The sequence below is a fragment of the Ambystoma mexicanum genome, chromosome 13, assembly GCF_040938575.1.
Source record: "Ambystoma mexicanum isolate Mex_15411 chromosome 13, UKY_AmexF1_1, whole genome shotgun sequence".
NCBI classification, from domain to species: domain Eukaryota; kingdom Metazoa; phylum Chordata; class Amphibia; order Caudata; family Ambystomatidae; genus Ambystoma; species Ambystoma mexicanum.
The window spans coordinates 821471018-821486627 of record NC_090938.1 but is presented as its reverse complement, the minus strand read 5'-3'; the positions used below and the strand labels follow the sequence as shown (position 1 = coordinate 821486627).

The window sequence follows — 15610 nt, the reverse complement described above, 5'->3', positions numbered from 1 at the left end:
TAATAAAACAGCGGTACTGGGAAATCCTGATTATTTAGCAGCTAAACTGCACACCGCAATATCTGCTCCATTACTAATAAAGCAACGGTACTGGGAAATCCTTCTTATTCAGCGGAATGAGCACTGCAAGATCTGCTCCATTACTTAGAAAGCAGCAGTACTGGGAAATCCTGCTTATTCGGCAGCTGGACTGCATGCTTCAAGATCTGCTCCATTACTAATAAAGCAACGGTACTGGGAAATCCTTCTTATTCAGCAGTTAGAATGCACACTGCAAGATCTGCTCCATTACTTAGAAAGCAGCAGTCCTGGGAAATCCTGCTTATTCAGCAGCTGGACTGCATGCTTCAAGATCTGCTCCATTACTAATAAAGCAGCAGTACTGGGAAATCCTGCTTATTCAGCAGCTGGAATGCGCACTGCAAGATCTGCTCCATTACTAATAAAGCAGCAGTACTGGGAAATCCTGCTTATTCAGCAGCTGGAATGCGCACTGCAAGATCTGCTCCATTACTAATAAAGCAGCAGTACTGGGAAATCCTGCTTATTCAGCAGCTAAGCTGCACCCTGCAATATGTGCTCCATTACTAATAAAGCAGCAGTACTGGGAAATCCTGCTTATTCAGCAGCTGGAATGCGCACTGCAAGATCTGCTCCATTACTAATAAAGCAGCACTACTGGGAAATCCTACTTATTTAGCAGCTGGACTGCACGCTGCAAGATCTGCTCCATTACTTAGAAAGCAGCAGTACTGGGAAATCCTGCTTATTTAGCAGCTAAGCTGCATGCTGCGATATCTGCTCCATTACTTAGAAAGCAGCGGTACTGGGATATCCTGCTTATTCAGCAGCTAGACTGCAAGCTACAATATCTGCTCCATTACTTAGAAAGCAGCGGTACTGGGAAATCCTGCTTATTTAGCAGCTAGGCTGCACGCTGCAAGATCTGCTCCATTACTTAGAAAGCAGCGGTACTGGGAAATCCTGCTTATTTAGCAGCTAGGCTGCACACTGCAAGATCTGCTCCATTACTAATAAAGCAGCGGTACTGGGAAATCCTGCTTATTTAGCAGGTAGGCTGCAAGATCTGCTCCATTACTTAGAAATCAGCGGTACTGGGAAATCCTTCTTATTTAGCAGCTGGACTGCACGCTGCAAGATCTGCTCCATTACTAATAAAGCAACGGTACTGAGAAATCCTGCTTATTTAGCAGCTGGACTGCATGCTGCAAGATCTGCTCCATTACTAATAAAGCAGCAGTACTGGGAAATCCTGCTTATTCAGCAGCTAGACTGCACACTGCAAGATCTGCTCCATTACTTAGAAAGCAGCAGTACTGAGAAATCCTGCTTATTTAGCAGCTAAGATGCACGCTCTGATATCTGCTCCATTACTAATAAAGCAGCAGTACAGGGAAATCCTGCTTATTTAGCAGCTAGACTGCATGCTGCAAGATCTGCTCCATTACTTAGAAAGCAGCGGTACTGGGAAATCCTGCTTATTCAGCAGCTGGACTGCACGCTGCAAGATCTGCTCCATTATTTAGAAAGCAGCGGTACTGGGAAATCCTGCTTATTCAGCAGCTAGGCTGCACGCTGTAGATCTGCTCCATTACTTAGAAAGCAGCGGTACTGGGAAATCCTGCTTATTCAGCAGCTAGACTGCAAGCTCCAATATCTGCTCCATTACATAGAAAGCAGCGGTACTGGGATATCCTGCTTATTCAGCAGCTAGACTGCAAGCTGCAATATCTGCTCCATTACTTAGAAAGCAGCAGTACTGGGAAATCCTGCTTATTTAGCAGCTAGACTGCACGCTGCAAGATCTGAACCATTACTTAGAAAGCAGCGGTACTGAGAAATCCTGCTTATTTAGCAGCTGGACTGCATGCTGCAAGATCTGCTCCATTACTTAGAAAGCAGCAGTACTGGGAAATCCTGCTTATTCAGCAACTAAGCTGCACACTGCAATATCTGCTCCATTACTTAGAAAGCAGCGGTACTGGGACATCCTGTTTATTCAGCAGCTGGAATGCACGCTGCAATATCTGCTCCATTACTAATAAAGCAGAAGTACTGGGAAATCCTGCTTATTCAGCAGCTGGACTGCATGCTGCAAGATCTGCTCCATTACTTAGAAAGCAGCAGTACTGGGAAATCCTGCTTATTCAGCAGCTAAGCTGCACGCTGCGATATCTGCTCCATTACTTAGAAAGCAGCAGTACTGGGAAATCCTGCTTATTCAGCAGCTAGACTGCATGCTGCAAGATCTGCTCCATTACTTAGAAAGCAGCAGTAATGGGAAATCCTGCTTATTCAGCAGCTAGACTGCAAGCTGCAATATCTGCTCCATTACTTAGAAAGCAGCGGTACTGGGAAATCCTGCTTATTCAGCAGCTAGACTGCACGCTGCAAGATCTGAACCATTACTTAGAAAGCAGCGGTACTGAGAAATCCTGCTTATTTAGCAGCTAGGCTGCACGCTGCAAGATCTGCTCCATTACTTAGAAAGCAGCAGTACTGGGAAATCCTGCTTATTCAGCGCTGGAATGCGCACTGCAAGATCTGCTCCATTACTTAGAAAGCAGCGGTACTGGGAAATCCTGCTTATTCAGCAGCTAGACTGCAAACTGCAATATCTGCTCCATTACATAGAAAGCAGCGGTACTTGGATATCCTGCTTATTCAGCAGCTAGACTGCACGCTGCAAGATCTGAACCATTACTTAGAAAGCAGCGGTACTGAGAAATCCTGCTTATTTAGTAGCTGGACTGCATGCTGAAAGATCTGCTCCATTACTAATAAAACAGCGGTACTGGGAAATCCTGATTATTTAGCAGCTAAACTGCACACTGCAATATCTGCTCCATTACTAATAAAGCAACGGTACTGGGAAATCCTTCTTATTCAGCAGAATGAGCACTGCAAGATCTGCTCCATTACTTAGAAAGCAGCAGTACTGGGAAATCCTGCTTATTCGGCAGCTGGACTGCATGCTTCAAGATCTGCTCCATTACTAATAAAGCAACGGTACTGGGAAATCCTTCTTATTCAGCAGTTAGAATGCACACTGCAAGATCTGCTCCATTACTTAGAAAGCAGCAGTCCTGGGAAATCCTGCTTATTCAGCAGCTGGACTGCATGCTTCAAGATCTGCTCCATTACTAATAAAGCAGCAGTACTGGGAAATCCTGCTTATTCAGCAGCTGGAATGCGCACTGCAAGATCTGCTCCATTACTAATAAAGCAGCAGTACTGGGAAATCCTGCTTATTCAGCAGCTGGAATGCGCACTGCAAGATCTGCTCCATTACTAATAAAGCAGCAGTACTGGGAAATCCTGCTTATTCAGCAGCTAAGCTGCACCCTGCAATATGTGCTCCATTACTAATAAAGCAGCAGTACTGGGAAATCCTGCTTATTCAGCAGCTGGAATGCGCACTGCAAGATCTGCTCCATTACTAATAAAGCAGCACTACTGGGAAATCCTACTTATTTAGCAGCTGGACTGCACGCTGCAAGATCTGCTCCATTACTTAGAAAGCAGCAGTACTGGGAAATCCTGCTTATTTAGCAGCTAAGCTGCATGCTGCGATATCTGCTCCATTACTTAGAAAGCAGCGGTACTGGGATATCCTGCTTATTCAGCAGCTAGACTGCAAGCTACAATATCTGCTCCATTACTTAGAAAGCAGCGGTACTGGGAAATCCTGCTTATTTAGCAGCTAGGCTGCACGCTGCAAGATCTGCTCCATTACTTAGAAAGCAGCGGTACTGGGAAATCCTGCTTATTTAGCAGCTAGGCTGCACACTGCAAGATCTGCTCCATTACTAATAAAGCAGCGGTACTGGGAAATCCTGCTTATTTAGCAGCTAGGCTGCAAGATCTGCTCCATTACTTAGAAATCAGCGGTACTGGGAAATCCTTCTTATTTAGCAGCTGGACTGCACGCTGCAAGATCTGCTCCATTACTAATAAAGCAACGGTACTGAGAAATCCTGCTTATTTAGCAGCTGGACTGCATGCTGCAAGATCTGCTCCATTACTAATAAAGCAGCAGTACTGGGAAATCCTGCTTATTCAGCAGCTAGACTGCACACTGCAAGATCTGCTCCATTACTTAGAAAGCAGCAGTACTGAGAAATCCTGCTTATTTAGCAGCTAAGCTGCACGCTCTGATATCTGCTCCATTACTAATAAAGCAGCAGTACAGGGAAATCCTGCTTATTTAGCAGCTAGACTGCATGCTGCAAGATCTGCTCCATTACTTAGAAAGCAGCGGTACTGGGAAATCCTGCTTATTTAGCAGCTAGGCTGCACGCTGCAATATCTGCTCCATTACTTAGAAAGCAGCAGTACTGGGATATCCTGCTTATTCAGCAGCTAGACTGCACGCTGCAAGATCTGCTCCATTACTTAGAAAGCAGCGGTACTGGGAAATCCTGCTTATTCAGCAGCTAGACTGCACGCTGCAAGATCTGCTCCATTACTTAGAAAGCAGCGGTACTGGGAAATCCTGCTTATTTAGCAGCTAGGCTGCAAGATCTGCTCCATTACTTAGAAAGCAGGGGTACTGGGAAATCCTGCTTATTTAGCAGCTAGACTGCACGCTGCAAGATCTGCTCCATTACTTAGAAAGCAGCGGTCCTGGGAAATCCTGCTTATTTAGCAGCTGGACTGCACGCTGCAAGATCTGCTCCATTACTTAGAAAGCAGCAGTACTGGGAAATCCAGCTTATTTAGCAGCTGGACTGTGCGCTGCAAGATCTACTCCATTACTTAGAAAGCAGCAGTACTGGGAAATCCAGCTTATTTAGCAGCTGGACTGCACGCTGCAAGATCTGCTCCATTACTTAGAAAGCAGCAGTACGGGGAAATCCTGCTTATTTTTGCAGATGGACTGCATACTGCAAGATCTGCTCCATTACTTAGAAAGCAGCGGTACTGGGAAATCCTGCTTATTTAGCAGCTAGGCTGCACACTGCAAGATCTGCTCCATTACTTAGAAAGCAGCGGCCCTGGGAAATCCTGCTTATTTAACAGCTGGACTGTGCGTTGCAAGATCTGCTCCATTACTTAGAAAGCAGCAGTACTGGGAAATCCTGCTTATTTAGCAGCTGGACTGCACGCTGCAAGATCTGCTCCATTACTTAGAAAGCAGCGGCCCTGGGAAATCCTACTTATTTAGCAGCTAGACTGCACGCTGCAAGATCTGCTCCATTACTTAGAAAGCAGCGGTCCTGGGAAATCCTGCTTATTTAGCAGCTAGACTGCACTCTGCAAGATCTGCTCCATTACTTAGAAAGCAGCAGTACTGGGAAATCCTGCGTATTTAGCAGCTGGACTGCGCGCTGCAAGATCTGCTCCATTACTTAGAAAGCAGCGGTACTGGGAAATCCTGCTTATTCAGCAGCTGGAATGCGCACTGCAAGATCTGCTCCATTACATATAAAGCAGCAGTACTGGGAAATCCTGCTTATTCAGCAGCTGGAATGCGCACTGCAAGATCTGCTCCATTACTAATAAAGCAGCAGTACTGGGAAATCCTGCTTATTCAGCAGCTAAGCTGCACCCTGCAATATGTGCTCCATTACTAATAAAGCAGCAGTACTGGGAAATCCTGCTTATTCAGCAGCTGGAATGCGCACTGCAAGATCTGCTCCATTACTAATAAAGCAGCAGTACTGGGAAATCCTGCTTATTTAGCAGCTAAGCTGCATGCTGCGATATCTGCTCCATTACTTAGAAAGCAGCGGTACTGGGATATCCTGCTTATTCAGCAGCTAGACTGCAAGCTACAATATCTGCTCCATTACTTAGAAAGCAGCGGTACTGGGAAATCCTGCTTATTTAGCAGCTAGGCTGCACGCCGCAATATCTGCTCCATTACTTAGAAATCAGCGGTACTGGGAAATCCTTCTTATTTAGCAGCTGGACTGCACGCTGCAAGATCTGCTCCATTACTAATAAAGCAACGGTACTGAGAAATCCTGCTTATTTAGCAGCTGGACTGCATGCTGCAAGATCTGCTCCATTACTAATAAAGCAGCAGTACTGGGAAATCCTGCTTATTCAGCAGCTAGACTGCACACTGCAAGATCTGCTCCATTACTTAGAAAGCAGCAGTACTGAGAAATCCTGCTTATTCAGCAGCTAGACTGCACGCTGCAAGATCTGCTCCATTACTTAGAAAGCAGCAGTACTGGGAAATCCTGCTTATTTAGCAGCTAAGCTGCACGCTGTGATATCTGCTCCATTACTAATAAAGCAGCAGTACAGGGAAATCCTGCTTATTTAGCAGCTAGACTGCATGCTGCAAGATCTGCTCCATTACTTAGAAAGCAGCAGTACTGGGAAATCCTACTTATTTAGCAGCTGGACTGCACGCTGCAAGATCTGCTCCATTACTTAGAAAGCAGCGGTACTGGGAAATCCTGCTTATTTAGCAGCTAGGCTGCACGCTGCAATATCTGCTCCATTACTTAGAAAGCAGCAGTACTGGGATATCCTGCTTATTCAGCAGCTAGACTGCACGCTGCAAGATCTGCTCCATTACTTAGAAAGCAGCGGTACTGGGAAATCCTGCTTATTCAGCAGCTAGACTGCACGCTGCAAGATCTGCTCCATTACTTAGAAAGCAGCGGTACTGGGAAATCCTGCTTATTTAGCAGCTAGGCTGCACACTGCAAGATCTGCTCCATTACTTAGAAAGCAGCAGTACTGGGAAATCCAGCTTATTTAGCAGCTGGACTGTGCGCTGCAAGATCTACTCCATTACTTAGAAAGCAGCAGTACTGGGAAATCCAGCTTATTTAGCAGCTGGACTGCACGCTGCAAGATCTGCTCCATTACTTAGAAAGCAGCAGTACGGGGAAATCCTGCTTATTTTTGCAGATGGACTGCATACTGCAAGATCTGCTCCATTACTTAGAAAGCAGCGGTACTGGGAAATCCTGCTTATTTAGCAGCTAGACTGCAAGCTGCAATATCTGCTCCATTACTTAGAAAGCAGCGGTACTGGGATATCCTGCTTATTCAGCAGCTAGACTGCACGCTGCAATATCTGCTCCATTACTAATAAAGCAGCGGTACTGGGAAATCCTGCTTATTCAGCAGCTAGACTGCACACTGCAAGATCTGCTCCATTACTTAGAAAGCAGCGGTACTGGGAAATCCTGCTTATTTAGCAGCTAGACTGCACGCTGCAAGATCTGCTCCATTACTTAGAAAGCAGCGGTACTGGGAAATCCTGCTTATTTAGCAGCTAGACTGCACGCTGCAAGATCTGCTCTATTACTTAGACAGCAGCCGTACCGGGAAATCCTACTTATTTAGCAGCTAGACTGCACGCTGCAAGATCTGCTCCATTACTTCGAAAGCAGCGGTCCTGGGAAATCCTGCTTATTTAGCAGCTAGACTGCACTCTGCAAGATCTGCTCCATTACTTAGAAAGCAGCAGTACTGGGAAATCCTGCGTATTTAGCAGCTGGACTGCGCGCTGCAAGATCTGCTCCATTACTTAGAAAGCAGCGGTACTGGGAAATCCTGCTTATTTAGCAGCTAGACTGCACGCTGCAAGATCTGCTCCATTACTTAGAAAGCAGCGGTACTGGGAAATCCTGCTTATTTAGCAGCTAGGCTGCACGCTGCAAGATCTGCTCCATTACTTAGAAAGCAGCGGTACTGGGAAATCCTGCTTATTTAGCAGCTAGACTGCACGCTGCAAGATCTGCTCCATTACTTAGAAAGCAGCGGTACTGGGAAATCCTGCTTATTTAGCAGCTAGGCTGCACACTGCAAGATCTGCTCCATTACTTAGAAAGCAGCAGTACTGGGAAATCCTGCTTATTTAGCAGCTGGAATGCGCACTGCAAGATCTGCACCATTACTAATAAAGCAGCACTACTGGGAAATCCTACTTATTTAGCAGCTGGACTGCACGCTGCAAGATCTGCTCCATTACTTAGAAAGCAGCGGTACTGGGAAATCCTGCTTATTTAGCTGCTAGGCTGCACGCGGCAAGATCTGCTCCATTACTTAGAAAGCAGCGGTACTGGGAAATCCTGCTTATTTAGCAGCTAGGCTGCAAGATCTGCTCCATTACTTAGAAAGCAGCGGTACTGGGAAATCCTGCTTATTTAGCAGCTGGACTGCACGCTGCAAGATCTGCTCCATTACTTAGAAAGCAGCGGTACTGGGAAATCCTACTTATTTAGCAGCTGGACTGCACGCTGCAAGCTCTGCTGCATTACTTAGAAAGCAGCGGTACTGGGAAATCCTGCTTATTTAGCAGCTAGACTGCACGCTGAAAGATCTGCTCCATTACTTAGAAGGCAGCGGTACTGGGAAATCCTGCTTATTTAGCAGCTAGGCTGCACGCTGCAAGATCTGCTCCATTACTTAGAAAGCAGAAGTACAGGGAAATCCTGCTTATTCAGCAGCTGGACTGCACGCTGCAAGATCTGAACCATTACTTAGAAAGCAGCGGTACTGGGAAATCCTGCTTATTCAGCAGCTAGACTGCACTCTGCAAGATCTGCTCCATTACTTAGAAAGCAGCGGTACTGGGATATCCTGCTTATTTAGCATCTAGACTGCACGCTGCAAGATCTGCTCCATTACTTAGAAAGCACCGGTACTGGGAAATCCTGCTTATTCAGCAGCTGGACTGCACGCTGCAAGATCTGCTCCATTACTTAGAAGGCAGCGGTACTGGGAAATCCTGCTTATTTAGCAGCTAGGCTGAACATTTCCTGAGGTTCAAGACTCCCCAGGAGCACTGACAGTCTTACAAACACTATCCCAATGTTTAGCTGTGCCTTTCTGACCAGGCCTTCTCTGCCAATGTCCCCTGGGCCTGGAATTCTATCCCTGCCTACCGAATTCCACCTATTAAGTTGGAATTCCAGAAGGCTCTCACAACTCGTGTTTTATTATGCTTATCCATAGTTCGAGTTGCATCCCATCTTTATTTCCTTATAATGAATGTTGCTTTCATTGCATTTTTTAAAATGCTTTTCTTGTGTCGGTTTGGTTCACTGTTTATGAATATGATTGAAATGGTTCCTTTAATGAATTTGTATTGTGCAGTGATGCAATGTCAAGAATAGTCCTCTCACTTCTCCATAAAGAGATATACAGACAGGAACTCGCAGACACACACACACACACACTCACTCACTTGCACTCACCGACTACAGCGAAGGTCAGGAAGAGGAACGCCCCTGCTAGGTACGCCATGTCATCCTTGGAGTATCGCCACAGCCGGCCAATGGCCACCCAGGTCTTGAGGCCTCTCTTCTCCCTTTGTCCATCCTGGAGTGGTCCCACCTGGGACCCACAAGTCAGCAAGAGGCCCCAGATCCAGCAGGCTATCCCAGAGGCTAGGGCTGCTGGCAGTGACAAGAGCCACCCAGAGTGCACCTCCACCGGTGCCCAGAAGATGAGGAGTCTGGCGGTTCCATAGACTGCCGGTGTGAAGGAGAGCACCACGAGGCATAGGGAGAGGGCCCTACTCCTGAAGTCCTCCCTGGTGTGCCACCACTTACCACTGAACCTCCAAGCTATGCCCAGAAGTAGGGGGAATTTGAGAGAAGCCAAGAACCAGATGTAGCTGAGAATCCCAAAGGGGTAAAACCTCAGGAGAGGGCAAGCCACGAAGGAGTTGAAGAGGATATCACAGAGGGCGTAGGCGGAGAGGTGGAGCAGGATGCCCATGATGAGGACGGCCATGGTCTTCAGGATAGCAGCAGCAGAGAGCGTCCACACTACCTGTGAGAGAGAAGAGGACATGGTAAAAGATGTGCACCACATGGCTAAATATCTCTAGAAGCGAATCAACATGAAGACTCACGCTGTGCTCCACCCTCAGGATGGAGACATGGAGGTGTTCCACCCTCAGGATGGAGACATGGAGGTGCTCCACTCTCAGGAGGGAAAATGGAGGTGCTCCACTCTCAGGATGGAGACATGGCGGTGCTCCACCCTCAGGCTGGAGACATGGAGGTGTTCCACCCTCAGGAGGGAGACGTGGAGGTGCTCCACCCTCAGGAGGGAGACGTGGAGGTGCTCCACCCTCAGGCTGGAGACATGGAGGTGCTCCCGCCTCAGGATGGAGACATGGAGGTGCTCCACCCTCAGGAGGGAGACGTGGAGGGCTCCACCCTCAGGCTGGAGACATGGAGGTGCTCCACCCTCAGGCTGGAGACACGGTGGTGCAGGGGTAGGGGACAGGTGAACACACTTGGACTATGGCTGCATATTCCTAAAAGAAAAGCAAAAAGACAGATCTTGTGTCCTTGTGCTTCTGGCAGTGAAGGGACCATGCAAGGGTCCATGTGAGATCAATGACCCATGCAGACATCACTGTGCAGGACATTGGGCCTTAAACTGCATCCACTGTGGTGAATCGGATGGACTCATCCCTGTTTTCCCGGCAGTGACCTCCTCCCATGTGGCCAGGGGGTGGCAGCCACTACCCGATCCCGACCCTGGGGCTGACTATATGAGGGAGGATCACATGGGAGGAGACCATTACCGTGGAGATACCCTGAACCCATCGAATGATACATGGTATTCCCCCCTTTCACGTGAAGAAGACCCTGTAATAGCAGAGTTCTTATAATTAATGGCCTATAGTCATGCTGGTCAGGCCCCCACCTTTGCCCCAAACACGCACAACTCACGCATAACACCTTTTGTTTCTGAGGTGACTTTATGTGACATCTCTGAGAAAAACCTTCTAAAAAAGTCCATTGACATCCATGGACTCAAACACCCATAACCACCCAGGTGCTGAGACGAAGGGGAGGATGAGGGAGTTTCTGTAAAGTGACACCACCCAGCTACTGAGACAAGAATAAGGGAGTTTGTGAAAAGTGACACCACCCAGGTGCTGAGACGAGTGGGAGGATGAGGGAGTTTGTGTAAAGTGACACCACCCAGGTGCTGAGACGAGGAGGAGGATGAGGGAGTTTGGTAAAGTGACACCACCCAGGTACTGAGACGAGGAGGAGGATGAGGGAGTTTGGTAAAGTGACACCACCCAGGTGCTGAGACGAGGAGGAGGATGAGGGAGTTTGTGTAAAGTGACAGGCAGGCTCGTTGTTTTTCCAAGTCTTCAGCGCTTGGGACATTTAAAGATGGCACCGCACAACTGAATCGAGCAGCGCAGGAGAAGATGTTGAACCCCATGCTGAGGCTCATGAATGCGAGGCACACGGACAGAGGTGGTGGGACGGAGAAGACTGCCAGGTCAGGAGGAGAAATGCTGCGTTTGAGCAAGAAGGGCTGTGATGATACTGGGAGCCACTTAGGAGCTCCTGGATGTTGAGCCGCTTGAAGAGACAGTGTTCTCCAGTCTGACCCAAAAAGGAAAGCCGGCGTGTGACAGTGGAGCTGCACAGGAGGCTGGAAGAACGTCTGCATATTCCAGAGTGTTAAGTGGATGAAGGAACCACACAGCAGGATCAGAGATTCTGGAAGGAACTGGTGAGTCTGCCCAAATCAGCTGGTGACCCCGGGCGTTCCACAAGCGCACCAACAAATGTTTGAATGGTACAAAATTGCTGATGCAGAAAATGCCAGAAGTTTGTTTGAATGCAGTCAAGGTAAAGTACAAAGGCAAACCCCAATCAAGTACAAATGCACGAGATGCCAGTATGGGGAAAGGTTTGAGCAAATGTTATCATATACAGATATACCAAGCACCTCATGGTATTGGTATACACGCATTTCGTCTCCTGATTTTACATCGTGGGACTTTTCATCGCCAAATTTTTTTTTTTCAAATTTTTTTTAGGGGGGGGTGTTTGTGCGGGTTGGGGTATGTTTATTTAAGTAAGGGGCGGTTTAGGGGGGCGCAGCCCCCCATAAAAAAAAAATAATAAATAATTGGCGATGAAAGGGTGGCGATGAAAAGTCCCACGATGTAAAATCAGGCGGCGAAATCACGTAGAACCCATGGTATTGTGGTATAGCCAAAGAACTGTGAACCTCATAACAAGTCCTGGCAGATGAGTACACCAGGCAGCTGAAATTGAATAAAGGTTCACGGCAGGGGAGTATACCAGGTAATCTGAAAAATACTATACGGAAAGTCCTGGCAGGAGAGTACACCAGGCAGCTGAAATTGCATAAATATTTCTGGCAGGAGAGTATACCAGGGGGTCTGCAAAGTTAAAAGAAATACTACAGAAAGACTGTTATAGAACGTATTCCTTAAACAGGAGCTGTTCCCCACCTTCCCCTAACAACTCAATGTCTCCAGAGCTCTGGTCCTCTCTAGGTTGGACTGCTGAAACAGTCTCTTTCTCAATCTCCCTCTTTCCTCCTTACGCCCCCTCCAGCTAATCCAGAATAGGGCTGCAAGACTTATCCTTGGCCTCAAGCCCAGGGACTGTATTTTTTCAGCCCTAAAATCTCTCCACTGGTTCCCAGTGGCTGCAAGGATCAGATTCAAAACCCTCTGTATTATCCACAAGGTCTTCTGGGGCCTAGGACCACGCTATCTCCATCTCTCACTCCCTAAATACTCCCCTGATAGAGCCCTACACGCTCTAACTGCAACTCTCTGAGGGTCAGACGCTTCTCCAAGCAGAGAGTGTGGGGCAGGTCTCTGTCCTCGGCTGCTGCTTCCCTTTGGAGCAGCCTCTCTGCCCCTCTCAGACTTGAGCCGGACCTCCTTAAGTTCCAGAAACTGCTAAAAAATCTGCTGTTCTCTACCTCATTCCCCCTTCACCTTCTCTGCTAATCACCCCACTGCCGCGTTGACTGGTGGCCAGATCCTCATTTATCTCACAGGATTCCAGGCCCTTCTTCCCAGTCGATACCAGCACCTCACCCACACCCCCCACTGCACTGCCCTTGCGGGCCACTGCTTGGCGGCTCTGCATCCCACACTTGGGAGTCGCCTTGCACTAGCACTTAGCCTGAGGTTCTCCTCCTTGGCTTCCCTTAGCACTTCCCCCCTGGTCCCTCCACCAGCACTTGCCCACTCCTCTGCACCCCCCGCCCTCCCTCCCTGTCTCCTGCACTTCTCCTCACTGCACTTGCACAGTCGAATGCCACAAAGCCTAGTAGGACCATGAGTGTATTTCACTGTTTTGCCATTGTCATTACTCCCCTGTTCCCTTCCCATTTGGCCTTGTGGGGCTTTGAAACACAATTCTGTTGTGTAAAGCGCCGAACACATGCTCAATAAAATAAATAAAAATAAAAGAAACATTGTGAGTTCAGTAAAAACACAAAGGAGCTGTTGGCTAAAGAGACATGTGTGCCATCCTATTTAAGAATCCAGGGGAAGGGGACCACCCTCTGGGCAAGGGTCTTTACCTTGGAGAACATTTCCTTTGGATTTATTCTTATACTTTTGCCAAATCAAGTTAAAGACATGTCCTTGCACCCCTGTGTGGTTTTATTTGTAGCGTGAGGGTCAAGAGAGGACGTTTTGGACAGAAGGACGGCTTTTCAGTAATCGACATCCTGACAAGACAGATCCTTCGTTTTTGGTTTCTAAGTAGGGACGTTCTTCTTTAGAATAGGGCCAGAGAGGGACTTACCCAACCCATTTATATTTAATAAATGTGTTTAACCAAAAACATGACAATTTCTGACTCCTGGGAGGTTGGCATCATGGAAGGAGACACAGTCAACAGATTCAAAGGAACAATGAACAATATTTTATGAAATAAAAGTCAGGATGGAGTAAGACCTCACTTGCCCTATACTAAGGCGGGATTACCCGACCTAAAGAAACGAAGAAACATCAGTGGCAGTAGGTTCAACATAAAAATCTATCTGCGTCTAAATCCTACACCTGTCCCCTCAACTAATACAATCATGTGTGTAGGGACATCAACCATAACTCAAATAGTGTTCCAAACATAACGTTCTGAGCTACTTCCAGCTCTGACTTGCTCGTCAGCCTTTTGCTCCCAAATGCCATTACATTCACCACAAAGTTCAATCTGTCCTCCTTTGAATGTGTGAGGAAATACAGTAGTATAAAGGTTAGTGTGCCCTTCACCGAGTTCAACAAAGTTCCAAGGCAACACAGTTTCAGGGCACCAAAGCTTGGTGGTCCCTTCCCCAAGCTTAAAGCCAATATCAAAAGGGAATATCTTGAGGCTTTGAGTCTTTCCACTGGACTTACACAGGTCTGATGGTTATCAAGAGTCCATTTCCTGCTTTCACCACAGCAAGTCTGATGGTTATCAAGTGTCCATTTCCTGCTTTCACCACAGCAAGTCTGATGGTTATCAAGTGTCAATTTCCTGCTTTCACCACAGCAAGTCTGATGGTTATCAAGAGTCCATTTCCTGCTTTCACCACAGCAAGTCTGATGGTTATCAAGTGTCCATTTCCTGCTTTCACCACAGCAAGTCTGGTGGTTATCAAGAGTCGATTTCCTGCTTTCACCACAGCAAGTCTGATGGTTATCAAGAGTCGATTTCCTGCTTTCACCACAGCAAGTCTGATGGTCATCAAGAGTCGATTTCCTGCTTTCACCACAGCAAGTCTGATGGTTATCAAGTGTCCATTTCCTGCTTTCACCACGGCTAGTCTGATGGTTATCAAGTGTCGACTTGCTGCTTTCACCGCAGAAAGCTTCCTTGTTGGCATAAAGGAGTTCTCTGGTCAAGGAGCAGTTTCAGACCACAGGGTCCACCCATTACAGGTCAAGCAACCAGGAACTTCCAGGTCTCCTTCAAAGCTCATTATTAGACTTAGTAGCCAGTTCCTTAAAAAGTTCAGCTTCACAACTTAAAACATTTGTTTCTTTCTTTATATGTAGCTTTCTTTGGACTTTTACTTTAATGTTCATCAAAGCTGGTTCATCTTGCACCATTGCATTCATATGAATAGTTCAGTTTGTAATCTGTGTTGCTTTCAATAAAATCAAATATCTCTTGGTTTCCATCTTTCAGTTCTGTGTTCAAAAGAAAGGTCATCTTACTTGCAGTATTCCAAATAGTGTTCAATAAATGTGAGATTTGTTCAGCTCATTCAATATGATATTCAAAACGGTTATTTTCACTTGTTTTCATTCAGTTCAATATGAGCAACGTGGTCCTTTTCGTTCATTGTGATCTGTTGCTTTTACTTATTTTGTTCAGTTCGATGTTCAATAAAAAGTAACTTGATCCATTTTGTTTAATGCAGGAAGTTACTTTCACTTATTTCATTTGATTCAATATATTTCATTCAGTTTTGGTATTCAGTAGTAGTAACGTGTTCAGTTTCATTCAATTTGGTCGTATTGCATTAACCGCTATTATCTGTACTTCCTCCTTTGAGTGCCCCGGGTATTATAAGTGTCCCCGACACTTACCCAGTCTTGGCAGCTCCTTTGCTTTGTTTCGTCCTCCCGAGGGACCGCCAAATAGCCGGGTGATTCTCTTCGCACTCGCCGGCTAATGTATGGAGCTCTGCCTCCGCCTTAATGCAGTGCTTGCTGCTAGCTTCGGATCCGCATGTACAGGCCAGCGGCATCCCAAGGGTTTCCTCTGGCGTCTTGGCATCTGGGCTCCTCCTCTCCTTCGGCATCCACTCTGGTTCTCCTGTTTGTACTCCGACCCATGCTCTGTCTCATACTCTGTCCCGTACTCTC

At 46.9% G+C, this 15610-nt stretch overlaps 1 protein-coding gene across 2 annotated transcripts in view; it reads right to left on the bottom strand.

The window, feature by feature from the left end:
- The window catches only part of LOC138522069 (antigen peptide transporter 2-like), a 249280-nt gene that overhangs the window by 208601 nt on the left and 25069 nt on the right, over positions 1–15610 (bottom strand). For both annotated transcript variants that reach the window (XM_069635307.1, XM_069635308.1), the window contains exon 2: positions 9192–9771. In XM_069635307.1, coding sequence (XP_069491408.1) covers positions 9192–9732 — 541 coding nt within the window. In that variant the 5' untranslated portion in view covers positions 9733–9771. The remainder of the gene's footprint in view (positions 1–9191; positions 9772–15610) is intronic.